The sequence below is a fragment of the Rhinopithecus bieti genome, unplaced genomic scaffold (assembly GCF_001698545.2).
Source record: "Rhinopithecus bieti isolate Rb0 unplaced genomic scaffold, ASM169854v2 scaffold_2314, whole genome shotgun sequence".
NCBI classification, from domain to species: domain Eukaryota; kingdom Metazoa; phylum Chordata; class Mammalia; order Primates; family Cercopithecidae; genus Rhinopithecus; species Rhinopithecus bieti.
In genome coordinates, this window is record NW_016803781.1 from 2,396,931 (window position 1) to 2,424,115 (window position 27,185).

The following is a 27,185-nucleotide window of genomic DNA, read 5'->3' on the forward strand; positions in this document are numbered from 1 at the left end:
TTTGTTTGTTTTTGAGACACAGTCTCGCTGTCTCCCAGGCTGGAGTGCAGTGGCGCCATCTCGGCTCACTGCAAGCTCTGTCTCCCTGGTTCACACCACTCTCCTGCCTCAGCCTCCGGAGTAGCTGGGACTACAGGCCCCTGCCACCACGCCTGGCTAATTTTTTGTATTTTCAGTAGAGACAGGGGTCTCACCTTGTTAGCCAGGATGGTCTCGATTTCCTGACCTCGTGATCTGCCCGCCTCGGCCTCCCAAAATGCTGGGATTATGGGCGTGAGCCACCACCCCCAGCCTAATTTTTTGTATTTTTAGCAGAGACAGGGTTTCTCTATGTTGGCCAGGCTGGTCTCAAACTCCTGACTTCTGGTGATCTGCCCGCCTCGGCCTCCCAAAATGCTGCGATTACAGGCATGAGCCACCACACCGGCTGAATTTCTTTAATGACCAATGATGTTGAGCATATTTGCACGTGCGTAGTTGCCATCCATTGACACTTTTTTGTGCATTCCATCTTTTGCCCATCTTTTTTATTGGGTTGTTTCATTTAAGAGTTTTGAGAATTACTTCTATATTCTAGATAAAAATCCTTTATCAGCTAAGTGATTTGCAAATATTTCCTCCCAGTCGGTGGCTTGCTTTTGCATAGTAATAGTGTCTTTCAGACAGCAGATGACTTAGGCCAAGCCCTGTTCTAAGCACGTTATACACATCATTTCATTTCACCCTCACAACAACCCTATGAGGCAGATACTGCTACTATCCTTTTGATAAAGTTAATTTGTTCTCTTATGGACTGGGATTTTGATGTCTCATTTAAGAAATCTTTGCCCAGCTCAGGGTTACAGAGATTTTTCTCATTTTCTTCTAGAAATTTTGTGGTTTGAAGTTTTACAATTAGATCTGTGATTTTTTTGTTAATTTTAGTATATCATGTGAAATACGGATGGGTTTTTTTTTTTTTTTTTTTTTTGGCACCAGGATATCCAATTATTCTAGCACTATTTGTTTCCCAGATATGTATGTTTGAAAAGAGGCTTTGGAGTGGAAATTAGCTAATTCCCGCCATCTGGTGAACTCCTATTCATCCTTCAAAATCCAGGCCAAATGTTCCCTTGGCTAAGAAGTCTTCTCTGGCAAAGGCCAAGTAGCTCTATCAGCTATCCTGTGGTGCCTGCAGCATTTCATGCAATCTCTGACACATTCTTATCTCACATGATTGCATTAATTTCTGAGTCTGTGTCTCTTGCTAAAGTAAAAATTCATGGATGAGGACCATACTCCTAGCACTCAGCAGAAGCATACACCTAACATAACACAGGCCCAGCATAGGTGGTGGTAAAGGTATTTGGGAGAGAAGGGAGAAAACAATGATTAAAATAATTGAATAATAAAATATCAAACCAGTGAACCATTTGCTTTTTTAAACAATGAAATACCTAACTCTCGGCCCCACTCATAGACTATATTGATCACGAAACCATCTCTGAGTGCACCTACCCAAGTTAACCACCAGTAGTACTGACAAAGAGCACCCTATTGATTGATCTAAGCCAAGCCCTGTTCCAAGCACGTTATACACATCATTTCATTTCACCCCCACAACAGCCCTATGAGGCAGATACTGCTACTATCATTATTGTACTGAAGAAGAGACAGACCTCCCGGGAGGTTAAGGTCCATGCCTGAGGTTCACCTACTTAATAAGTATCAGAGCTGGGGCTTGAACTAGACTGATTCCAGCGCCCCAATCCTACCTCTAACGTATACTACATCTGGTTTCCTTTATTTGTCTGAGTCTCCTTTACCCAACAAGCCCAGACCCTACAAAGACAGGCCCTGACTCTTCCACATGACCAACCCTTGCCAACTATGAACCCCAGTACCAAAGGAGACAAGTTGCACGGCGACTCCTCATCACCCTCCCATCTGGCCCCAGGGACACGGACTCACATCCCACCCCTGAGGGACCTCCTCCTTACCTTGGACCACATGCCCATGCCAAAGGAGCTGCTATCTGCCATCTGGTGCAGGTTCAGCTCCATCCTGGAAGCACAGAAGGAACCAGGAGTCAGTGGGCTGTTCACACCAGGCCTGGCAGGGCAGGTGGTCGTCACACTGTGTGTGGCTCCATGCAACTACCCAGACACCCCAGGGACTGTCCCTGGCCTTGGCCCCACTAACTCTGCCCTGGGACTTCTTCGATCTCCCAAATATTCCTCACGCATAGCCCTCCCTTGGTCCTTCCTAAAAGCCAGGAAATCCCAGGAGAAAGGGTTGTAGAGGAAAATCAGGAGAGCAGGGACTAACTCCAGATCTTCTAATCAGCTGGGGGACCTCACTCAAGGATAATATTGAAACAGTCAACATGAATGAGCCCTTGCAGCATGTTAAGTTCTAACATGACTCATGACAGCCCCACTCCATCGGTACAATTATTTCCATTTCACCATTAACAAAACAGAGGCACTGAGAGTGGGTACCTGCCCCAGGCCTTCACAGCTAGCAAACATGCAGCCAGAAGCTGAGCTGAGGTCTGCTGGCCCTTCGAGCCCAGACTCCGCGCTATCCTGCCATGTGCGCCTCTCCCGGCCTCAGTCTGCCCTTTATGAAGCAACACGATGTTTAAGGTTCCTTCCCATGTTCAACCTGCAGGCTCCTCAAGAGTGAGACCTGCAGAGGGGCCACATCCCACTTTTGCAGGCTTGAGGAATGCAAGCCAAAGGCGGGGTGGGTACGGCTATGCCCCCTGCCCCTTCGAATTACACTCTCTACTCACAAAACCATTGTAGAGCCCGGCCTAGGATCCCCAATCCCCATGCAGGCTCAAATTGGTTCCTGGAAAGGGTGGGGGGTTACTCATCAGTCTCCAGCCAGCTTGTCTGGTTCTGAGGCCTTCAGCATCCTCTCCCTAGATTCTCTACAGACCCCACACCCCTCTCTGCCTCATGACTTGGAAGGACTCTTACCAGCTAGGCTTCAAGTCCAACCCCAGTGCTGCCATGTGGCAGACAAGGTAATTCTCTTCTCTGCAACTCACGTTTTCTTATCTGTAAAATGGGCTCCCTACCTCTTCTTGCCTCCCAGGATTAAATGAGATATTGTACATAAACTCACACTGCCGGGCTGGCACGGAGTAAGAGCTCTGTTTTCCTGACAGTCTCTTCCATTCACTGGAAATTCAATCTGACAAATAATGAAGAAGCATCTACCTGGTGCCAAGTCCTGTGCGAGGTACTGGGAAGGCAAAAAGAAGGAAAACAGGACCCCTGATTCGAAGACCTCCCAGTCCATCTGCTGAGCAAGGGAGACCTGCACTGGCAGGGTTTTGAATCAGAAGCACATACCAGGCACCAAAATGGTGGAAAGGAGAGACCAAGGAGCAAGAATCAGGCGGTGCTCCTCTAAAAAAGGGATTTGGAGTAGGGTTTTGAAGGATGACTAGGAGTTTGCCACATGAGTGCATGGGAGAAAGGACATTTGAGCAAGCGGGAACCTGATTTTGACCTTTGGAAGCTTCCATGTCGGTGAGGGACCAAGTTGGCAGCAGCAGAGGTAGAGAAAGGGAAGTAACTGGGGGATTAACAAGGGACCTTCAGAATGACAATGACTCCCTGAGGGGACTGAGTTGCTCCAAGCACTTTACTCTCTTGGGATTCCTGAAACTCATCTAGGCAGCCCTTTCCTCTCAGAGGCAGCTTTGGCCCAGTTCCTAAGGATGCCAAACTCAATAAGGATGCCACCAGCATGGAGGGCCCCGGGCCTGGGCCTGGCTTGGAGTGGAGGTCGGGCATCCTCTGCTAGCCGCAGGTGAGCCTCATCCTTCCTGGGTCCACCCCAGCGTAAGCCTCCAAATCCCCCTCTCCAGCAGGCAATGCTTCTATCCCCAGCATCAAGCCCCACCCATGGGGTACAGAAGAGAGAGCCCCAGTGTGGGGCTCCAGGGCTGGAACAGGGGTGATGTGTGTGTCCTGCAGTGTTCTGAGAGGTGAGAAAAGGGAGGTCCCAAGAGGTGAGCCCATGGGGCTGAAAGTGGGGCTCAAACTCCTATGTTCAGGGTCCACCTACCTATTCCTTCCCGCATTACACTGTTACTATGCACCGCACATGGCGCCTGCTGCCTTGACATGTGATCTCATTTAAATGCCTACGGGGTTGGCACTAGTAGGAACCCATTTTACAGAAGGAGAAATCAAGGCTCAGAGAAGTCCGTGTGGGGCAAAGCCAGGATCAAACCCATGTCCCTCTGAATCCAAAGTCATTTCTTTGGATGACCTGGTCAGGGCCTGGTCAGGGTCTGTCAGGGGTATCAAGGCAGATCAAATCCTCCAAAAACAAAAAACACACACAAAGCATTCACTATGTCCGGGCACTATTTTAAGAAGTATTGTTGGCTGGGCACGGTGGCTCACGCCTGTAATCCCAGCACTTTGGGAGGCCGAGGTGGGTAGATCACGAGGTCAGGAGATTGAGACCATCCTGGCTAACAAGGTGAAACCCCATCTCTACTAAAAATACAAAAAATTAGCTGGGTGTGGTGGCAGGCGCCTGTAGTCCCAGCTACTCAGGAGGCTGAGGCAGGAGAATGGTGTGAACCTGGGAGGCGGAGCTCGCAGTGAGCCGAGATCGTGCCACTGCACTCCAGCCTGGGTGACAGAGTGAGACTCTGTCTCAACAAAAAACAAACCAAAAAAAGAAGTATTGTCTGCCTGTTCATATTTTAACCCTCACCAAAACACTGTGATATAGTCACATCTATTTTTGTAGATAAGGAAAGTCAGGCTCAGAGAGGTGAACTCATTAGCTCAAGGTCACACAGCCAACAAGTGGAAAAGCCAACATACAAATCCACACAGCCTTGTCCTCAAGTTTGTGGTCCTTGTCACTCTGCTATACAACCCTTCTCCAAGTTCTCCTACAGATTCCCAAGACCTTCTAGAAGTTTCCCTGCTGCTCAGTTACTATCACTCTGAAAAGTGAGAGTTCCTTCTCTTCTCTGCCTTCTCTCTGCAGGTTACAGCTGTCCCTCCAGCCTTAGCCAGGACACACAGGACAGGTTGAGGCTGCCCTTCAGATGGGGGAGGGAAGGCTGGGGAACAAACAGTGATGAGGTTAGAGCACAGTAACCACAAATTATCACCCCTCATGTGGGAAAGCCCAATTTTTCCTCTCCCTGGAGCTTCACTAAGACCATGCCCATCCATCCAACAGAGGAGGAAACCAAGGCTCTGGGAGAGGAAGCCACATAAGCCACATGCTTAATGATGCCCTGTAGATTTGGGGAAGGGCAGAGATGGCTTTTTAGGCCACCTCCTCCAGGAAGCCCTCCAAGATGAGACTTGTCTGACTACCCAGCTCACTGCCCCACTCAGTGGCAGGTCTGTCCCGAGGAACCTCATGTAGGCATCCCCTACTATACACCCAAAACTCCCACAAAAGTTTAGAAACTTCTGGAAGATGTGGGGGTCTGCTGTCCCTCTCCCTCTTCCCATACCGCTGCCAGGACCAGTATTGACATGCCACTATCACAGCAGACAGCCTTGACTCCCAGCATGTATAAAGAGCTGAATGTAAATTATCTCAGTCCTATAAGGTCTAAGAAAGGTGTTGTTTCCACATTACAAAGGAAGAAACCGAGGCTCAGGGTGGATGACATGTGACCAAAGTCACCCAGCCCATGAGCTGTGTGTACCCAGGCAGCTGGAATCGGAGGCCATGTTCCTAATCCCTGGGTCCCATGGCCTCTCAGTACTGGGCAGAAGCTAAGGCTGGGCCCCCAAAGAACAGGTGCCCTTTGTTGCACTGCTCTCCGCTGTCTCCACCTGCCCCAAGTGCTCACCTGAGATCCAAGTCCAATCCAGCCAGCATCTGGGAGAAAACCTGGAAGTTACTTTCCCCTTCCGGCTGCCGTGCCACACGGCTCTTCTCCAAAAGCATTGTCTGCAGGGAGAGTAGAGGGGCACCCAGTCAGCGCTTTGGGTACATCTGCACATGCCTGATGCCCAGCTACCGAGGATGCCCCACTCTGATCCACTCCTTTTTTTTTTTTGAGATGGAATCTCGCTCTGTTGCCCAGGCTGGAGTACAGTGGTGTGATCTTGGCTCACTGAAAGCTCTGCCTCCTGGGTTCATGCCATTCTCTTGCCTCAGCTTCCCAAGTAGCTGGGACCACAGGTGCCCACCACCATGCCCAGCTATTTTTTTTTTTTGTATTTTTAGTAGAGACGGGGTTTCACCGTGTTAGCCAGGATGGTCTCGATCTCCTGAACTCGTGATCCGCCCATCTCAGCCTCCCAAAGTGCTGGGATTACAGGCGTGAGCCACCACGCCCAGTCTCTGATCCACTCTTTGAGTCAACATCTCAGGTCCAAATTTTGCTGGCAACCTCCATATCAGAACTTCTCATCCTTTATCTCACTAATTCAGAGTCCACCTAGGAAATTAACTAATGCAATAGATTCATTCCAATTAAGGTATCAAAGGTAGTAACAATCAAATGAGGCTACCTTCCAACATATTCCCTTTTTAATAGAAGCCTTTAATACCTTAACCCAAATAGTGATTAAGGATAGGATTTCAGGACCAGGACAGAAAAGGGACTTATTTGGCATGGAGGGGTTTTCTTTGAGTCTGGATATTATACCAGCTCCACTTTACAAACAACTCTTCTAATAACCTAATCCTATTTTCTGTTCAAACAGGAAATTTGAGGGAGATGGGGAGGGGTGCGGGTGATTTTGGAGTTGGGAACAAACAGGTCACGTGTTCATCACACACAGACTGTTGCGGAAGGCTGGCGAGTGTCTGTTTAATTTCAACTTGCGCTTTTAAGACCCGGCTAATGAGAGGCTGAATTCTGTATTTGCTCATGAATATTTCATCCCCCTGAGAGTCCGAAGCACAGACGGGCTGGCTTGCTCCAGAAGGGATGTTCGAGGGCACCGAGTGAGGTGGGGAGCAACTGGCCCCAGTTAGGGGATCCATGACCATTTCATTATTTATTATTATTATTATTATTATTACTGTTTTTTTTTTTTTTTTTTTGAGATGGAGTTTCCTTCTTGTTGCCCAGGCTGGAGCGCAATGGCACGATCTCAGCTCACTGCAACCTCCGCCTCCTGGGTTCAAGCAATTCTCCTGCCTCAGCCTCCCGAGTAGCTGAGATTACAGGCACCTGCCACCATGCCCGGCTAATTTTTGCATTTTAGTAGAAACAGGGTTTCACCATGTTGGTCAGGCTGGTCTCAAACTCCTGACCTTGGGTGATCCACCCGCCTCGGCCTCCCAAAGTGCTGGGATTACAGGCGTGAGCCACCACCATGACCATTTCAGACACATCCTAGAGTCCCAGCTGGAGGCGTGGGCTCTACTGAGTGGGGCTAGAGACACAGCAGCCTCAAGGGCCCCCTTGCATGTCCCCCCAGAGGCCTCACCTGGAGCTGAGCAGCCGTGATGCGGCCTGTAGCATTGAAGTCCAGTGACATCACCATGGAGAACCGGGTGGCACTGCAGCTGTGAGCCATGGACACAGAGCCGAAGGCCCGGAGGACAGTGAAGGTGGCTCGGATCTTCTCCACTGTTGGGGGCAGCATAGGGCCACATGTCACTGATGGACCGGGAGCTGCCACTCCCACCTCGCACAGGTCCACCTTTTCCATGGCCCCTGCTTGGGCCAGTCCTCATCCTGGCCTCAGCCCCCTGTGGGCTTCCTGTGAGCCTCCTGCCACCCACTCCCTGCCCAACCCAACTATAAACCACATACATTTCACTGAGCACCCACTGCTGGACTGACCACGTACTACCAGCCCTGGTGTAGGGGAAACAAGACTCAATCTAGAAGGGCAAGGGATAGGCACAATCTGGGCAACAGAGGCTGCCCTAGGGCTTCCCAGACATAATGGAGCCTAGGAAGAGGTGAGGATAACATTCTGGGGCCTGCACTCACAGCTTAGAAGCAGGCTTGCAAAGCCCGATAATCTCCCCACTATTATTCATTGCATACCTACAACACAACAAGCACTGTGCTAAGCACCTGGATACAGCCTGACCTGACTTCCACCCTCAGACACATGCAATTCACAGCACAACTACGTTCTGAGAGACTGTGCCTCTTCCCACTGTATCTCCAGTTTCTAGCATGAGCCAGATGTAAAGTAGGTGTTCAGCAAAGTATTGGAATAATCCTAGTGGAGAAGCAGTATAGCCAAGCGGTTAGAAGAGACTGAGGATCTTCCCTTTGCTGGTTACCTGATTTGGGGCAAATTAACTAGTTAATTATTAATTATTTATAATTAATTAATTAATAATCAACCAATTAATTGACTAATTAAATCTAATCCTCATGTGGCTGTCATGACGACCAAAAGTTTTGGGGTTCTTGTTTTGTTTTGTTTTTGTTTTTGCTTTTGAGACAGAGTCTTGCTCTGTCGCCCAGGCTGCAGTGCAGTGCAGTGGCAGTTCACGCCATTCTCCTGCCTCAGCTTCCGCAGTAGCTGGGACTACAGGCGCCCGCCACCACGCCTAGCTAATTTTTTTGTATTTTTAGCAGAGACGGGGTTTCACCACGTTAGCCATGATGGTCTCGATTTCCTGACCTTGTGATCCACCCACCTCAGCCTCCCAAAGTGCTGGGATTACAGACGTGAGCCACCACGCCTGGCCGAGGACCAAAAGATTTAATAATGTCACATGCTTAGAAAATATTCCAAAGGTGGAACTGTTATTATTATAGTTATTATTATTAGAAACACAATATTGCCTGCATCATGGATTCTCAATGGGAGGATATTGTCCCTGAGATGAGTAAAAACTGATTATTAGAAGTGGTGGTAAAAAGAGATTTGTACGAAAAAAAATTTATACAAAAAATTAAATATAAAAAATATTTGTATAAATATAATTTTATATTTTATATATGTATAAATATAAAAAATTTATACAAAAATATTTTATGTATAAAACACAAATATACATAAAGGAATATATGGCTTATCTGTGGTATTAACATTTCACCATAGGGGAAATGATTAAGGGGAATAAATGTCTTAAAAGGCCTTTCAGAGTGTGCAACAATGAAAAAAAGCTGAGAACAGTGCCACAGTGGTGAGAGCTCTACAGCCAGTAGGCCAGGGTTTGAATCTCAGCCCTAGGAGAATTTGCTGTGTGACATCAGGCAAGCTGAATCTCAATGCCTTCAGTCTACGAAATGTCAATAATAGTATCTACCTTATAGGACTGCTTTAGATTTAAAAAAAAAAAAAAAAAAAAGTTGAGGCCGGGCACAATGACGCGCACCTGTAATCCCAGCGCTTTGGAAGGCCGAGGTGGGTGGATCGCTTGAGCCCAGGGGTTCTAAACCAGCCTGGACAACATGCTGAAACCCCATCTCTACAAAAAAAAAAAAAAAAAATAGCCAACGATGGTGGCATGTACCTGTAGTCCCAGCTACTCAGGAGACTGAGGTGGGAGGATCACTTGAGCCTAGGAGGTCAAGGTTGCTGTGAGCTGAGATCACACCACTGCACTCCAGCCTGAGTGACAGAGTGAGACCCTGTCTCAGTAATAATAATAATAATAATAATAATAATAATAAAGTTAGTATCCTTGGAATTAGACTTGGTATGTTAGGTTTCAGCAAGCATTTACTATGATCATTATTAATATTGTAGTTGTTATTACGAATTGGTATTTTTTTTTTTTTTTTTTTGAGACAGAGTCTCGCTGTCTCCTAGGCTGGAGTGCAGTGTCGCTATCTCTGCTCACTGCAAGCTCCGCCTCCCGGGTTTACGCCATTCTCCTGCTTCAGCCTCCTGAGTAGCTGGGACTACAGGTGCCCACCACCACACCCGGCTAATTTTTTGTATTTTTATAGAGACGGGGTTTCACCATGTTAGCCAGGATGGTCTCGATCTCCTGACCTCGTGATCCGCCTACCTTGGCCTCCCAAAGTGCCGGATTGCAGGCGTGAGCCACCACGCCCGGCCAACTGGTATTCTTTTTTTAAGGCTCAGGTCAAATATCACATCCTGGAAAAAGCCCTCCTGCAGCCCTCCTCTACACTCCCTGAGTTTCTTCCCTAGCCTGCTCTGCCAGCACTTTTTGAAGAACACTCAAGTTTGAACATAGGTACAGTTCAATTTCCACTCTGGCTATTAGCTTCTCATGAGTGTAGACTCTGCCCTTGAATCTTTACTCTTCGAGTCCTCTGTTCAGTTCAGCAGGTTGTGCACTGCCCAAAGACACCACATCCCCGGGGTGCCTCAATCACATCGCACTCTCCTAGGTTTGGGTACGTATATTAGGATGATTTCCCAGCAGATGGCAGTCAAGTATCCGGTTCTAACAATGTCCATGTATGTATGATGACTGTTCTGCAAACAGCCATCAATGTCTTGAGGAAGGAGTACCTTATTCTAATTTCAACAAATATATCCCAATGACCTAGGGATAGCCCTCCCCAGCAGCAAGCATGGGGTCTGCACGTATCTGGTGCTCAGTGAATGCTAGCTGAATGAATATAAGAAAGAGCAGCTCAGCACCCCCTTCCAGCTCTCCCCGTCTTGACTCTACATGTCACCTAGAGACCACTGTACCTGAGACCTTGCCATCCACGCTGCCTGCCATCCCCACTAGGTGTTCCAGGACCTGCTCACAGCAGGCAGTCTTCCCAGCCCCACTCCGGCCCAGGGCCACAATACTCTGGTCTCTCCGCTGGTTCAGCAGCGCCCAGTATGCCCGCTGGGCCATGGAGCCAATGTGGGCAGGCAGGCCATCCCAGCGGCCCTTGGGCACCTGCAGGAAGATCACAGGTGTCAGCCATTCCATCCAGCCATTGCCTAGGGAGCATTCTAAAATAGTGCCCCTCCCCAGGCCCAGGGTCCAGATCTGTGTCCCTGCCTCCAGATCTGCATCCCTGCCTCCCTTCTTACTCTATTGTGAGGAGCCAAGCCTGTGTGTCTAGTTCTGCCCCTGGCTCCCTGTGAGTCCTTGGACAACCCATGCCTGTTTTCTGAGCCTAGGTCTCCTCTTTAGTTAGTTAGAGGCCTGAATGAGAGCTACATTCGTCCATGAGATTCATCTCACTGGTTACTCAAAGCATCGAATAGTATCTGCCTGAAGCGAGGCAGCTGGATCAAGGGTATAATTATCCATTACGATTAGTGATGTCTGCTATGGACACAGGGAACGGCACACGGGGGAATTAGTGGTATGTGTGCTACATATTTGCTGTAACAGATTTAGGTGATATCTGAAATCATATGTGCTTCATCCACTCATTCATACTTCATTCAGTAAAATAATCCATTAGTGTCTACTATGCAGCAGGCACTCGGGCACAGCATGACACAAAATGGATAAAGGAAATTCCAGCCAATTGCAAAGAGATACCATTATATGCCTATTACAATGGCTGAAAAAACATTTAACAGTCACTACCAAGTTTGCTGAAGATGAGAAGCGACTGGAATTCTCATACAATGCTAATGGGAATGCTGAATGATGCAGCCACTATGGAAAACAGCCTGGCAGTTTCTTCTACAGTGAGATGCACACTCATTACCCCTCTCCACAACCCCACAACCCCTCTACAGGTGTTTACCTTAAAGAAATAATGTATGTTCACAAAAAATCCCTCTATGTCATTGGTTATATTGACTATATATTCAAAATCACCAAAAACTAAAACAACACAAATGTCCTTCAACTAGTGAACTAGGATAATCACCCATCTTGGTTGTTTTTTTGTTTTTTGTTTTTGTTTTCAGATGGAGTTTTGCTCTCTGTTGCCTAGGCTGGAGTGCAATGGCGCGATCTCGGCTCACTGCAAACTCCACCTCCCAGGTTCAAGCGATTCTCCTGCCTCAGCCTCCTGAGTAGCTGGGCTTAAGGCGTGCACCACCATGCCTGGCTAATTTTTGTATTTTTAGTAGAAATGGGGTTTCACCATGTTAGCCAGGCTTGTCTCGAAGTCCTGACCTCAGGTGATCCGCCAGCCTCAGCCTCCCAAATTGCTATCCTGGTTTTAGCATTGAAAGTCTCATGTCCCAGAAAACGTTTTAGTCCCGGAAAAACCAGGACAAGTGGTCATCCTATGAACAAATAAGTACAGTAGTGCATCAGTGAAATAAAATAAAGGAACAAACTGTGGATAAATAAAACCACATGGGAGAATCTCCAATGCATTGTGTGGCCTGGAAGAAGCCAATTCAAAAGGTTACATACCGTACAATGCCATTTATATGGTTTTTTTTTTTTTTTTTTTTTTTGAAAAGGCAAAACTATAGGGACAAAAAAACAAACAAACAAACAAACAAACAGATCAGTGTCTACCAGGGGTGGAACTTGGGGCTGAGTTGACCACAGAGGGGCCCAGAGAACTTTTGGGGGTGACGGGAACTGTCGTGTAATTGATTGCTTGAAGCAGCTACACAACTCTACACCTTAGTCAAAAACGCACAGAACTGGGCACTAAAAAGGTGAACTGGACAATAACGTAAATTACACATCAGTAAACCTGATTTTTTTAGTCTCTGCTTGGTGGAGCTTGCCTTCTGGTGGGAAGACAGAGATGATCGACGAAAGATATAATTCAGTTGTAGTGAACAGGAAGCATTTGAAAGCCACAAGGCTGGATGAGATCACCGAGGAAGAGTGTGGGGACGGAGCACCCTGACAGGGACAGGTCAGGGAGACCACAAGGAAGACTGACTGAGCGGCCAGTGGGCCGGAAGGAAAACCAGGAAAGCGGAGTCTTAGAGCCGAGGAAGGGTGTGTTTCCAGGAAGAGGGAGGGAAATGCTGCTGAGTTCAGTAAGAGGAGACCAGAGACTTGACATTAGATTTGGCAGCAAGGGAAGAGGGCGGGAGGTTACTGTGAGGTCAGTGGAGAGGCACCAAAAGGAACAAGAGGAATGGGCCCTGCTGCAGGAGGATGTCCGAAGCCCAGGATACTGAGGGTGCCCACTGGGTTCGGCAAGGCACCATCTGCCCTCCCTAGCACAGTCCCTTGGCCAAACTAGGGGCACAAACCCCGGTATGATGGCCCTCTCCTCAGTCTGGGTGCCTAGCTTGGGGCTGGGGCCGTCCCCAATCCACTGTTGGCTTTTCCTGCTCCAAGCCCCTGAGGAACAGTCATGAGTCCCTATCCCGATGCCAGATGTAGGGCTCAGCAGGACCCTAATGCAGGCAAAGCGGGGATATGCCCCCACACTGGCTGGACACAGCCTTATGGCTTAAGGCAAGCAGAGGGTCCTGGAGTCTGAGTCCTAGAGCCATCCCCCAGTCTGGAAAAACTAAAGTTCAAGGAACAGGCAGTCCCATCCATCAGCCCGCTCAGGTCCACTGCCTGGAGGGAGAAGGAAGAATTTTGCACAGCCAGGTTCCTGAAGGCACTCATACATGTGTGCACACACACGTGCCTTCGTATCTGTGTACATGTGCCCTTGCATACATGCACAAAAGTGTGCTTGTAGGCACATGCACACAACAGTTGCCGAGGGCTCTACACGCAGAGATGGGACCCACCTATACCCACGTGGTCACACCCATGCTCAAACTCACGCTCTTATTCACCAAGACCTGCACGCCCCCGGGCACACACCCAGACCCCGGTGGGGCTAGCCCCACAGTGAGAGAGGCCCCAGTGTGGCCCAGACCCCACCTAGCCCATCCTCAAGGTGGTCTCAGCCTCACCGCAAGCCTGTGCTCCCACCTGGTGGCCATTTGGGGAATCAGAGGTTGATCCAGCCTAAGGACAGGAGATGGGTGTGGGTTTGAGTGTGGGAGGCTGGAAGACTTGAGGGAAGGGTGGGGACCAGTGCCACACCCCACCCCAGGGTTAGGAAGGGAGGTAGGGGATCTACCTTCAGGGTGTGTACCAATGCCTGCACCTTTTAGCACTTTTGCCTAAGTTCCGATGCCTCGGTCCAGGATGGTCAATGAGGGCCTGCTTGCTATCTGGGCCTATAAAAATGTCCCTTCCAGGGATTTCCAGGGAGCCAGAGAAGTCACTTGGCAATTCAGACAGCTCAGAGGCCTTGGGCTACAGTAACAGAAGCCTAAGCACTCACCACAAGGATGGGAGAGGGCACGTGCCAAGCTCTGGCCCACCCAGAGCTTCTGAGGTCCTCCCAGGGCCCTTGACCATGGACAGCTGTGATGGGAGAGCCGCTAGGAGTGACTGAAGGGGTGGCGTGGGTCACTCTAGAGGAGAAAAATCTTGGAGAGAGGGGTACAGGGCCACTATATCCCCTTTAATGGATTTAGCATTTCTCAGGGACTAGGGATGGGTTTGTTCCACAGGGCCCCAAAGGGTAAGATGTGGCTTTTCACCCCCAATTGGCAGAGGAGAACATGGAAACCAGAAGAAGTATCATGATCTTTCCTGGACACCAGGTGTCCTAGGGGCTTGTGACTTCCCACTGAGTCTCCAGAACAGCACGCAGGTAAGATGTCTCGCCTCCGACAGGCCTCCCTCCCTCCACTGAGCCTCTTCCCATCAGTCCTCTACCCAGCAGCCAAAGGCATCCGTTTACAACCTAAGTCACAGCATGTCATTGCTCTGCTAAAAACCTCAGTAGGGACTCTCTGTAAGCCTACTTTGGCTGGGGAGGCGGCCCAGTTCATAAAAAATAAAAATCGGCCAGGCACGGTGGCTCACGCCTGTAATCCCAGCACTTTGGGAGGCCAAGACGGGTGGATCACAATGTCAGGAGATTGAGACCATCCTGGCTAACACGGTGAAACCCCGTCTTTACTAAAACTAGAAAAATTAGCCGGGAGCAGTGGCGGGCGCCTGTAGTCCCAGATACTCGGGAGGCTGAGGCAGGAGAATGGCGGGAACCCGGGAGGCGGAGCTTGCAGTGAGCTGAGATCGCGCCACTGCACTCCTGCCTGGGCGACAGAGCGAGATTTCGTCTCAAAAGTAAGTAAGTAAGTAAGTAAGTAAGTAAGTAAGTAAGTAAGTAAGTAAATATCCACAGTAGCTGCCATCCCACTCAGAGTAAAAGCCAGAATCATTATCCTGAGAACTGACCCGGCCCTGTCCTGGCTTTTCCCAACCTCTCCCACCTCTTCCTCCACTCATCTGCTCGGGCCACTCTTATCTTTATTGTTGATGGTCTGTCTTTTCTTCCTAAAACAGCAACTCCACAAGGGCAGGCTTGCTCGCCCGGCATCTTCCCTGCTGTTCTTTGTGCCTGGTCCGGTAGAAGCGCCTCAATCAGTAGCTCAATCATTACGGATTGAACGAATGAAGGAGCCGCGCTTCAGTGACTCGGCTGAGGTGCCTCGTGCGTCCACAAGATGGCGCTTAGAGATTGCCTTTGCTCTTGTCGGTCTCAACAAAAATCGGCCGTTTCTACACTAGAGATGAAAAAAACTAAAGCACAACTGAAGCCTCTGTTTCCCCGTTGATGTGGGTGCTCAGGACTCCCGAGAGTTCAGCAAGAGCACACAGGAGCCCGGTGCCCTGGGTTTTCTCCCAGCTCCTCTGTTTGCTAGACCTGAGAGTTTAGCCTACGGCTGGCCCAGCCGGCTCTTCTTATCTGTAAAATGGGCTAATCACAGTACCTGTGTTTTCAGGTGGGTATGTGAGAATGAACTGAGTTAATTAATACACGGTGCATGAGGCAGTGTCTGGTAGAGTTCATACTCATTCAGTATTTTCTTTCGTTATTCTTGTGATATTTAATGCTGCTGTTTCTGTCCTAATGGTGACTATCTTTCCACCCAGGGAATGGGGTAATCTCATGGTCCACGCCACAGGATGCCCACAATGCCGCGAGAAGGACGCTGCTTGCAGACAGGTAGACGGGGGGCTCTCATGGTTCTACTGTCACCTCAGATGCAGAGGGATCGCCCCAGACCCTCCTGCCCTCAGCTCCCCAGCCCTGCCCCCATGGTCCCACCTCACCTTCCCTGCAGACGGCACCGAGGGCCCCCGGGGCTGAAGGACGATCAGATCAGGTCCCGTGCAGGTGTGCGGCCGCTGAGCCCTGTAGCGCTGCAGAAGCGTGTTCAGGACACTGGATTCGTTGACACTGATGAGAGAGGCCAGGTCCTCGGCCTGGTCCAGCTCAGGGGGGTTGGCCTGTGAAACCGTCACAAAGAGTCTCCTCTGGCCTCCTGGGCCCCCAACACACACACACACACACACACACACACACACACACACACACACACAGCCCTCCTTTTGAGAGCTATGTGCCAAAGACCAGAACAGAGCACAGGGACTCTGCATGGGAAGTGATGAAGCCCTACGAATAAAATAGGGCCATCCCTTCTCCTTGTCCTCTGTGCAACCTATGAGGCAACCCCTCTTTGCTGTGGTCCTCCACTCGGTGCACCATGAGGGCAGACGCTCCCAAGGCAGACTTGACAAAATTCAAAGCACTTTCTGAATCTCAAACACCACAAAAAGACAGGTGATGCTCCAGTGTGTGCGAGCATTCACTGCCATTTCCTTCTCTTCTGGGTCTTATGGAGAAGCTGTCAATATGCTCCGTGATACCCAGGAGAGGAGGCCAATGGCCAAACCGCCTTACTGGTCTCATAGCCCATCATGCACTGATTCCTAGGAAACCATCCAAACCCTTAGAAGCAAGGGGTGTGTGAAGCTGCTTCTTGAAACATCTATTCTAAGAGGCGTCCTATCGTTCTCTCCAGCTTCAGGGAGTTTTCTGAACCTAGTAGTCTCGGGTTTGGGCCAAGCTTGAGCCCTCTCATGGATCAGCCTTTCTTGCAAGGCCACTGAGCCTTTGTAAACGCCCAACGTGGGAGAGGAAGCCTGAGGTGGGCAGAGGAGGAGCAGAAAGGAATGCCAATGAGCAAGGAGGAAAACTCCTTCTAAATTATCAGGCTGTGAGGAGGTGGAAAGGGCATGATAGAACCTTTTTTTCTATCATTACACTGTGATTTGTCCTCAAAAGGATTTATGGTGCACAACAAAAAATGTATTCAAAACAATTTAAAGTGCAAAGCTGAAAGAAAGTTTGATGCCAAAATATAGGCCATTGGAACCTATGCTGTGGTTAAGGGCAAGCAGCAAATTTGGCTCTGAGTTCCCTGGCAGCCAGAGTGAAAACAGAAGCATGCTCTGTAGTATGATTTGCAATATGTATAAAATTAAAAGCAGTCATTTTTGGGGGTCCATCAGAAGAACTCCCAGTTCCAAGACCTGACAAACATGTCCCTTGATGTGTCCTCATTAAGAGAAACCACAGGAAAGGGTGAATGACCCCCTAACAGTATCCCTCCAGCAAAGCAATGAGTTCAGTGGGGTTCTTTGCTATAACTCCTTACAGGGCATCAAGCCAAAATGGTATTGGTAGTCAGGTACAAGGAAACCTCTTGCAGGGCTGGGGAAAGAGGGTGTGGAGCTGGGGGGCAGCGGGACAGGGGACTCACCCGATGGACATGCTCCTCATCCACCTCAGTGATACTTTTGTCAGCATCAATGCAAAGTCTCACCCTTCCTGCCGGCAGGTCTGCTGTTCCCTCATCTGGCTTTAGCACCGTAGCTGGTTGGACATCCCAGAGAGAGAAGGGGAAAGGGGAGGAGATGGGAGGGGAAGAGGGGAAAGAGGCGAGGGCAGGAGATAAGAGAGGCTCTAAGCCGGGCCAGCAAGCTTGGGAGGAGGCTTGGGACAGGTCAGAAAGAGGCTACATCTTCTCCATTTGGGGTCTATTCACTTGGAGCTTTCTGAGTTGTGACCCCAAATCCTTTAAGGTCAGGCTCAGTCTGACTCACCTTAGGCTTTTACCAGCTGTCACAGTGCCAGGCACAGAGTAGGCACCCAGACAGTTGGGTACACTGACCTATCTCATACACAGACCTGGAATGGCAGATGATGGCATACAAGCTGCCATTTCCCCCTCCAGTGCCCATGGCAGACATCACTAATCAACCACTCTTCCCAGCCATGTTCAGACTGGGACTCAAAATCACTTCTCAGTAGAGTGCAGTGATCAGCCACAACCAATCGACAAAAGTAGACTTATGAGATCAAATCTATTGGGCCACTGGTACCTGACTCTGGGTTCCTTCAAGAACATCATAGAAAGCAAGCATGCGTGTTGCATTAATGGGTTTCAGTAAGTAAATAACTCATTGTCAAGACACAAATGCCTTTGAAAGACAGTCTCCACTGCTCCTCTCCCCTCCTGACGCTCAAAGTGTAATCAGGACCTAGAACATATGGCTGGCAGCAGTAGGGGGCACAAGAGAAGACTCAGACCCTCCAAAGGTGCTAACACCCCTACTTACCAAGAGTAAATCCGTCCTTCTGAGCCAGCCAGACTTTCTCTGCCTCATACCATCTGTCCTCAGAAGCCTGAGAACCAAGATCACATAAATTAAACCAGCAAATGGCACCACTGCCCACCTTCCACCTTCCACAGGGGTTTCCCACAGTGTGGTCTGGGGCCATCCAAATCAGAATCTCCTGGGGGAGAACGGGAGAGGGAGTGTGCTTATTTAAATGCAGATTCCCGTTGGAACCAAGGAAGCGGAGTTTGCAGTGAGTTGAGATCACACCACCGCACCCTAGCCTGGGTGACAGAGCAAGACTCCATCTCAAATAAATAAATAAATAAATAAATGCAGATTCCTGGGCCCCACTCCTGGTCTTTGTAAAGAGACTCCATGGCTAGCCCCAGGAATCTGCATTTTTAACAATCTGCTTTTATGCCATTCCAAGTCTGAAAGCTGTGGTGTGACATCATAAGCAAGCTCTACCGTGTCAGCCATGAGGAGACACCTCACGTTTTGGGGACCTCCCCTCACTCCGTGGGGAATTCCACTCCAGGGCAGGTGCAATGGAAACTTCAGGACTTCTGCTCATGAAGGAAGTGCTCGTCCCCTCCTCTGGGTGCCTCGCAGTTCCAGCCACACCTCTCCAATTCGCTGCCCACCGCCCGTCCACCCCTTGCCCATCCCTGGGGGCAGATCTTTCCCATCCCTCCATCTCTGAGGGGGCCTGTCTGCCCCTCCGCGCTCCCAGGGCCGCAGCCCCCTCACCTGCTCTGAGTTTCTGCTCTGGCCTCCTTTGCCCGCCTCCTGGGGGGCTGGCCCATCTTGGTTCTCCTTCTGTATCCGAGGCCTTTCCGCATCCTTCTCCAGAGCAGGCTGGCTGGGTCCTTCCAGCTCTGTCTCCAGGGCACCAGACCCAACATCTTCTCTTGAGCAGGGCCCCTCTGCTTCCTGCCCACTTCTTCCTGACCAGCCTCCCTTCCCAGCAGCCACTGGTGACTCCACCATCGTGCTCACCTCCTTTGGGGCTTCACAGCCCTTCTCCGTCTGACTCCGAGCTTCGCCTGCCTTCCCGGACTTACCCTGGGGTTGCCCTATCTTTTCCTTCTTATCCCAGGACTCACCTGCCTTCCCAGTCATGCTCCGAAGCTCACCTGCTTTCTCCCCCATTCTCAGATCATCCCCCAACTCACCCTGCATTTGGCTTTTCTTCTCTGTCTGGGTCTGAGGCTCACCTGTCTTCTCTGCCTTACTTAAGAGCACCGCTTCTTTGTCCTTCTTATTCTGGGGACCATCCCACTTACTCCTTCTTCCCAGGAAACCTCCCCACTTTCTCCCAGGGATGTGGGGCCCTATGTGCTTCCCTTCACTCCCTACGTTCTTGGAGACATTCTCCTTTTCCACCGGGCTTGTGGGCTCCCCTCCCTCCTTCTCTGCTTTCCCTGGTCGCACCCCCTCGCTGGGCCCTTGGGCTTGGGGCCTGGTCCCCTGCCTGTCTTTGCCCTGGGGCTCAGCCTCTTTCAGCTCTTTGGTTTTGGGGGTCCCACCCCCCTTCCCCACTATGCTTTGACCCTTCTCGCCTTTTTTCAGTGCCACAGTTCCTTGGCCTGCGTCCCCAAGACCCCCAGTCCAGGTCTTCTCAGCTTTCGGGGCCAAGATCTCAGTGCTGGCCTGGGGGCCACAAGGAGCCCTAGAGGTCTCCCCTTTCCTTTCCTTTCCAGTGTCTGTGACTGGGGGAGGGGTCTTGCAAGGGGACGTGTCATGGGGATGAGTCCTCTCTGGCTTGGCTGAGTCCAGGTCCAGCTTGGCCACCATCAACAACACATCACCCCTCCTCATGCCCCTCTTGAAGGGGAGGGTCTTTTTGGCTGGTGTTGCAGTGGAGCCCAGTTCCTGGGCCTTCTCACCATTGATGCTGGTCATCCCCTCAGGGTCGGGGCTGCCGGTCCCCTCGCTTTCCTTGCTCAGAATGTCTGAGCTCCCAGGAGAGCTTGACTGGTTGTCCTGAGAGATCTGCTGGCTTCCAGATCTGGTGCCACTGCTGGACTTGCTGTTGGGTTCACTGATGGAAATTTCTGGGGTCTAGGAGAGAGAACACAACCATGCCTACATAGCTGCTTGCTGACCTGACGGCGTTGCCATTCACTCACGCGTATTGATTCATTTCGTTGTTCACTTCTCCATTCATCCTTCCACAGATGCTCGAGCACCTCCAGATTCAACAGGCATAGCCAAGCCTAGCACCCTTGACCTTGGCCCAGCCCCTCAAAGTTAAGTGATGGAGTGGAAGGAGTGGATTTTGGAGCCCAACAGAACCAAGTTCAACTCCTGACTCTGACACTCTATAGCTGTGTGACCTCAGCTAAATGACTTCTCCTCTCTGAGTCTGTTTTTTAATCAATAAAATGAGGATGATAAAAGCCCACCTTGCAGGTTAGGTGTGAGAATGTGTGAGAATATGTAGAAACTGAGCCCAGCACATAGTGTGTTCTCAATAACAGTAGCTACTGCTACTACTGTTGTTATTTCTGTGTGGATTCTTCCTGGGCCAGTAGGGGATCCAGGAAAGGACTCAGGGCCTGTCACTAGAAGACCTGTTCTCATCTTGCCTCTAACACTCTCCAGCAAGACTTCCTCTCTATCTCTATCTGGGCTACCATCTCTTCTCTCTGGGCTTTGGGTTTCCCCAATGCAGGCAAATACCACCTGACCATTCAGATCTTTAATAGGATGAGATGTGGAAATGCACTTTGAGATCACAGAGAGAGGAACAGACTGAGCTACTTCCACTGCCCTGGTCCCCATATCACACTTCCCATACCAGCTGAGGGCTCTGGTTTCTGCCCCTGGGGTCCCCCACTCTTGCCTGACCTAGACATTGGTGGCTGCATAACACCCAAGGGGTTTCCACTGCCTGCCCCCTTCCCAGGCCTTTTTACTGCCTTGTAATTTTAGCCTTGCACAGAGCTTCATCCTCAAACCAGCCTGGCTGTGGCCTGAAGAGCTCACAGGTCCAGCTGTGCCTCCATCTCTGCAGAAAAAGACCTCAACCTCATAAGCAAGTTCCACCCTGATGTCTCGCTTCACCACCAACCCTAGCCTGGGTTCTTCCATCCTGGACAATGCTAGCACAGCCTCACAGACACCCGTGCCTGGGAATCTGGGATTCTCCCCCTCCTCTTGCATTCAAACCAGTCCCAGGAGCATGTTGATTCCACCCTGCCAAGCTTCACATCTGTGTCTCTTTTTCCAAACCCATGTCTGCTATCCCTCACCCCACAGCCTGTGAATTGCTGTCCCTTCAATGTGCTGCCAGCCATTTTAAACCAGATCAAAAGATTTGGGTAGCTGCCCACAGCCTATAGGAAAATCATTTGACACCACCGTTGGTCTTTCAAATTCCTCAGTAAGGAACCCCAGCCTGCCATCTGACCATATTTATTGTCCCTACTCGTTCCCATGCATGAACTGTACTGGTCACCTTCTCCCACCTGACTCTCCCCTGCTTCCAGGCTGTTGCCTGTTCTGAGCTTGCTGCCCAGAGTGCCCTTTCCCCTCTTCACTTGCCCATGGTCTACTCATCTTCTATACCCAGCTCAAATATCTCCTGTAGCTCCTCTCTACACATCTTTGCCTGAAGACCTCAATCAGAAATTGTTCCAAGCTTGCACAAAGTCCCAGAGCACTATGCTAGTCACAGCGAGGCCACCTTCTGCGTTCCATTCTGGCGTCTCTCTCCTGTTTTAGGTGGCTGATGCCACAGCAAAGTCTCTGTTTTCATCTTTGTAATAATGACAATAATAATATCTATCATTTATATCTTCCTTGCAATGAGCCCTGTATCACCATCATGCAATCTCCTATTTAATTCTCCTAAGGAACAACTGGAGTAGATTCTGAACTTCTCCCCATTCTACAAGCACAGAAGCAGATGCAAAGATGTAAGGAGACCCAGCTACAAAGACGCAATGTAAAACCAGTTCTCTCTGACTCCAAAGCCAGTGCCTTTAACTGCTGCATATTAGACGCCCTTCCTTGTCTTTCTAGGGCTCTCTGGAATCTCCTGGGGTACTTTAAAAAACCTTAATGCCTTGGCCTTATTCCCAGAGACTCTGGTTTAGTCTGTCTGGGTTGTGACTCCCCGGGTGATTATGAGGTACAGCTGGAGCTCAGCATCACGACTCTGGGGCCCATGGCCGAGTAGCTCCTCCTGACCTTCTGGGGGAAGGCAGGAAATAGCCTTGGAAGGGGGATTGACTGCACTTGGCAAATCTCACCACTGTCTACACCATATCGAAAAGTGAGTCAGTGCCTTATTTTTAACCAACCACCACAGAGGAGACAGTAACGTGGGGTGGGCCAAACAAGATAATTCGTGCCAGCCTCCTCCCACCCCACCCTCATATGCCCATGAATTCTCTTCCTTTGGATTTTCAAAGTCATCAAAGTCTTTGGTCGCCCCACCCTGCCACCTTTCTTAGCATATAGAGGAAACAGCACCTCTAGAATCACTGGGGCCAATAGGAAACTAAAGCACATTTTTATAGATGAGTAAACTGAGGCCAACAAAGGGGAAGGGGTTTAGCCAGGACCACAAAAAGTGGCAAGGCCAGAGCTGGAATCTAGGTCTCCTTGACATTCAATACGGGCTACTTTCCACTCCGGTGTTATTCCAGCCTCTCCCTCTTCCTCACCGGCTGGGTAGCCTTAGGAGAACCGGGTCACCTCCCTAAACCTTGTTTTCCATTCCTGCGAAATAGGATGGATTCTGATGGCTTCTTGCAAGGATTAGATGAGGATCAAATGAAACAGTTGTGCTGGGACAAGGCAAGAGAGTACAGAGTTATTTACTGATTGGGACAAGAAAGTTAAATTGGCAGGAACCAGCCAGAGCTTGCTGCCTTGTGGAAACATGTCCTGAGGCTCCCTTGCTCCAGCCCCAGGAATATCTTGGCCCATGGTCCAGCCACCTGCTGTGGGCTGAGGCTCAGCGCCATCCTGCATCTTGGCTGTGAATCTCCATCCAGGCACAGCAGCAACTGTTTGTCCCCATCCATGGCTTAGCTCTGCCTCTTTACTTGCTCCCAGTGACACCAGCACTGCTGGTGTCAATCTCACAGAGCCCTTTCCCCACAGGTCTCTGTGGCACCACCCCAGCCACCTCACTCACCAGACTGGTCCTTTTCCAGGCATATTGTGAGAGAAGTGAACACACAGGCTCCCCTCCTTGCTCTGCCTCTATCTGGTCTTATGACCTTGGGAAAATCACTTGACCTCTTTTGAAGTCAGTCTCCACTTGTGATAAATGGGTAGAATCCCATCCACCTGCATTGCTGCACGGGTATCGAATGAGCCCATGAGCAGTACAGAAGCATTGTCTGGTGATAAACAGCACACAGTAACATTTCATCATAACCTAACAACAGCCTGCTGGGGTGAGCTTTGGCCCCCACTTATGCCTTAGGTCAGGCAAGAGTGGGAACAGAGCCTGTCCTCCCTGTCAACCTCCCCAAGAAAGACTTGGCTGAGGTATTTCAGCAGCTGCTGCTGTTCAGCTGCTGGAGGACCTCTCTAATGCATCGAAGTCATTCATCGGACAGGTGCAGGCACATATGGGACTAGCCGAGCAAACCAAAACTGAAGGGGAGGGGAAGAAAGAGCCAGGATGGGTCACTGGGCTCAAGCCAACACCAGGCCCTGAGGCCACCAGACCTCTCAGCCCAGGCATTGCAGCATTCATCTTGTCTGAAGGGGGCACTGGAGAGACATAAAGAGATGCCCTTTCTGCCTAACACAGGGATACTCCCAAGATGCATTGCACTCTAAGCCTGCCTCTCTCATGGTCTGCCTTGTCATCCTGCCCAGGTTCCAAGGCTAAAGAGGATAGGAGAGAAATAGTACTGGCCACCACCAGGGACAAGTTTACAAATCCTTAAAGCGTAGAGGCCACATTGTATTCAACTATTGCTTCAATCCAGCAGCGCTATTCAGAATAGCTAAGGATTTTTAGTGGACATCAACCAATCAGGAGGGACACCAGCAGGAGGAAGGTACTGAGGTTCCTACCTGTGCCAAGCATTAACCCTGTAATTATTGGATTGTAGCCATTCCAAGGGACTCAGGAGAGGGACCTGGGTAAACACAGCAGCTGGAGGGCACTTGGGGGCCCAAGGGTTTCAACCATTTACCACCTGGTATGAAGGATTCAATATTTTAACAATCAATGCAACTACACCAGTTAGTACCAACTCAATAGCTTTCTGCTTAAAGTGAACCAACTATACATCTTAGCCAGTATCTAGGTTTCCTTTTCTATAAAAATAGTGTTCGCTAGGATGGTCAAGTAGGCTAGGCGCGGTGGCTCACGCCTGTAATCCCAGCACTTTGGGAGGCTGAGGCGGGCGGATCACGAGATCAGGAGATCGAGACCATCCTAGCGAACATGGTGAAACCCCGTCTCTACTAAAAAATACAAAAAAAAATTAGCCAGGCATGGTAGCGGGCCTGTAGTCCCAGCTACTTGGGAAGCTGAGGCAGAAGAATGGCGTGAACCCGGGGGGTGGAGCTTGCAGTGAGCGGAGATCGCGCCACCGCACTCCAGCCCGGGCGACAGAGCGAGACTCCATGCTTAAGGAACTCCTGGTCAAATAAGTCATATAATCAAATAAGTACTATGCCAACCAGCCACAATTAAGACAGGCATAGAAAGTGTAGCAAGATTCAGAGAAGGAAGACAATGGAAGAACTTTCCAGAGATGTGCTCTTTGAGCTGGGTTTTGAAGGGTACACAAGAGCTCAATAGATCAAGTTGAATAAACGACATTCCTCAAAGCCAGGATAGCAGGAGCAAAGGCAGGATGACAAATGACTCAGAGGAAGCTCACAAGACAGCATGATGAGAATGGAAACGCATCTGGTCCCCCTTCTTAGGAACCACTTACCTCTCGTTCCGGAGCGGCGAGAGCTAACTGTTTCCTCTGTCTCGCTTCCTTGGCCTCTTTTTCAGTCTCCCGGACCAGTTGCTTAATGAAGCCCCCTGGGATGACAGAGAAAAGGGGAGGGGCGAGGACGGTGGAGGGCTCTTGTCCTCTTCCCGAATCTGTTTTGCAGAAGCAAGGAAAGAGAGAGCTCAGTGAGTCAACCAGCAGCAGCAAGCTGCCCTTCAAGAAGTTTGCAATGGAGCCTGGGAGGGGGCGGAGGAGGACATACTTGACCAAGCCCATGTATGAGAAGCCACAGCCAAGCAGGTGAGGCCCAGCAGGACTCAGGGAGGTCCCTGAGACAGTGCATGAAAATGGAACGCAGGGGCAGCCCGGAATTATGCGGGTCAATGTGATTTCTGCCTGGATCCCGTCTCCTTGTGATACGAACAATCACTTGCATGGTCAAGGCTGCTGGTTCCCTTCCTTGCCATGGGACATGCCCATTTCTAGGAGGACCTGCTCTGAAAGGAGGTTTTCCGGTTTCCAGAAAGGGGTGGATATCTCAGGGAATCATCCACACTCTCCTGGTCCCCCTCAGCTTATAGTTAACATAACAGATGAACCAATTCATCACTTACTGTGCGCCAGGAACATGGTAAGATAGGGAAGCGCTTATAGCCATGATGTATATAAGGATCTGACTCTGTGGCTCCAACCCACTCAACTGACACAGTGCTGTGGCTTCCTGATGGTCCTTAAACCAGGACTCGGCCAGCCAGGGGCTCTCTAACACTGGGTCCTAGAACAGGCAGGTTGGACCAGGTATTTTACCCCCCCAGAAATATGGCCTAGGCCAGCACTAGCTGGACTTGTGGTACAGCTGAGACCCCTCTGTAGGCCATAGCAACTTGGAGGCTGAGGCATGGGACCGGCTGCGGGCGACTGAAGTATATCTTTAGCCTGCATCAGTGACAGCCCATGAGAAGAAAAAAAAAGTCACCAGTACTTTATATGGAAGAGCTCCATGTTGTTTTAAAATAGCCTCCTTATCAAGAACCTCTGTGCATGTGTGGTAAAGACTTGCTGTCTGCAGCCCAACTGATAAGGGAGGAATTCAAAGGAGATAGGAAAGGCCGGCAGACAAGGCCATGGGATAAAGCTGGTGGATGCAGACCTCTGCCCAGAGACAGAGAAGCAAGGGCAGCACTGCAGGGCCCACATCAACATCATTTCCCTTCTTTCCACTCTGATCTGGGACTGAAGACACTTCATAAGTGAGAGACAGTCTTTTTTTATTTGAGACGGAGTCTTGCACTGTCACCCGGGCTGTACTGCAATAGCGTGATCTTGGCTCACTGCAACCTCTGTCTCCTGGGTTCATGTGATTCTCCTGCCTCAGCCTCCTGAATAGCTGGGATTACAGGCACACACCACCACACCTGGTTAATTTTTTGTATTTTTAGTAGAGACGTGGTTTACTATGTTGTCCAGACTGATCTCGAACTCCTGACCTCGTGATCTGCCTGCCTCGGCCTCCCAAAGTGCTGGATTACAGGCGTGAGCCACCGCACCTGGCTGAGAGACAGTCTTAAGGCACACTCAGCAGGTGTCTTAAGACACACTCTGCAGCTTCCAACACCACTTTGGATCAGGCTGGGAGAGGCAGGGGCAGGCAGGAGGCAGCCAGAAAGTAGCTTCTCACCCTCCCACCTGCAATTCATCAGATCACATGCACAAGGTGGAGTGAGGGTGCAGGAGGTAACAGGCATCTTAGAAAGAGGCAGCCCTTCGTAGCATATCATGAAAAGTACAAAAGGGGAATAAGGAGAGCCCGTTTCCAGTTCTCTGTGGTGCCCGAAGGCAGGGACCACAGAAACCCACCCCTGTGGCATAAACCTGGCAGCTGACAGCCCTGCCTCTGCCCCCCATGTGCCCTTCCTCCCACCCAAACTCCAGTGCTCATCAGAGCTGCCATGAGGATTGAGCTGGGACAGCTGGTCTACCCCCCCCCCCCCC

At 50.1% G+C, this 27,185-nt stretch overlaps 1 protein-coding gene across 3 annotated transcripts in view; it reads right to left on the reverse strand.

The window, feature by feature from the left end:
• Positions 1–27,185, reverse strand: part of MYO18B (myosin XVIIIB) — a 289,444-nt gene that overhangs the window by 261,462 nt on the left and 797 nt on the right. For 2 of the 3 annotated variants that reach the window (XM_017853159.1, XM_017853151.1), the window contains exons 2-10: positions 25,188–25,345; positions 19,015–20,328; positions 18,262–18,328; positions 17,403–17,515; positions 15,910–16,086; positions 10,590–10,788; positions 7,431–7,573; positions 5,837–5,937; positions 1,980–2,043 (exon numbers count right to left, since the gene is read on the reverse strand). In XM_017853159.1, coding sequence (XP_017708648.1) covers positions 1,980–2,043; positions 5,837–5,937; positions 7,431–7,573; positions 10,590–10,788; positions 15,910–16,086; positions 17,403–17,515; positions 18,262–18,328; positions 19,015–20,169 — 2,019 coding nt within the window. In that variant the 5' untranslated portion in view covers positions 20,170–20,328; positions 25,188–25,345. Of the gene's footprint in view, positions 1–1,979; positions 2,044–5,836; positions 5,938–7,430; positions 7,574–10,589; positions 10,789–15,909; positions 16,087–17,402; positions 17,516–18,261; positions 18,329–19,014; positions 20,329–25,187; positions 25,346–27,185 lie in introns of those variants that run through there. The other variant, XM_017853143.1, reaches the window with a different exon arrangement.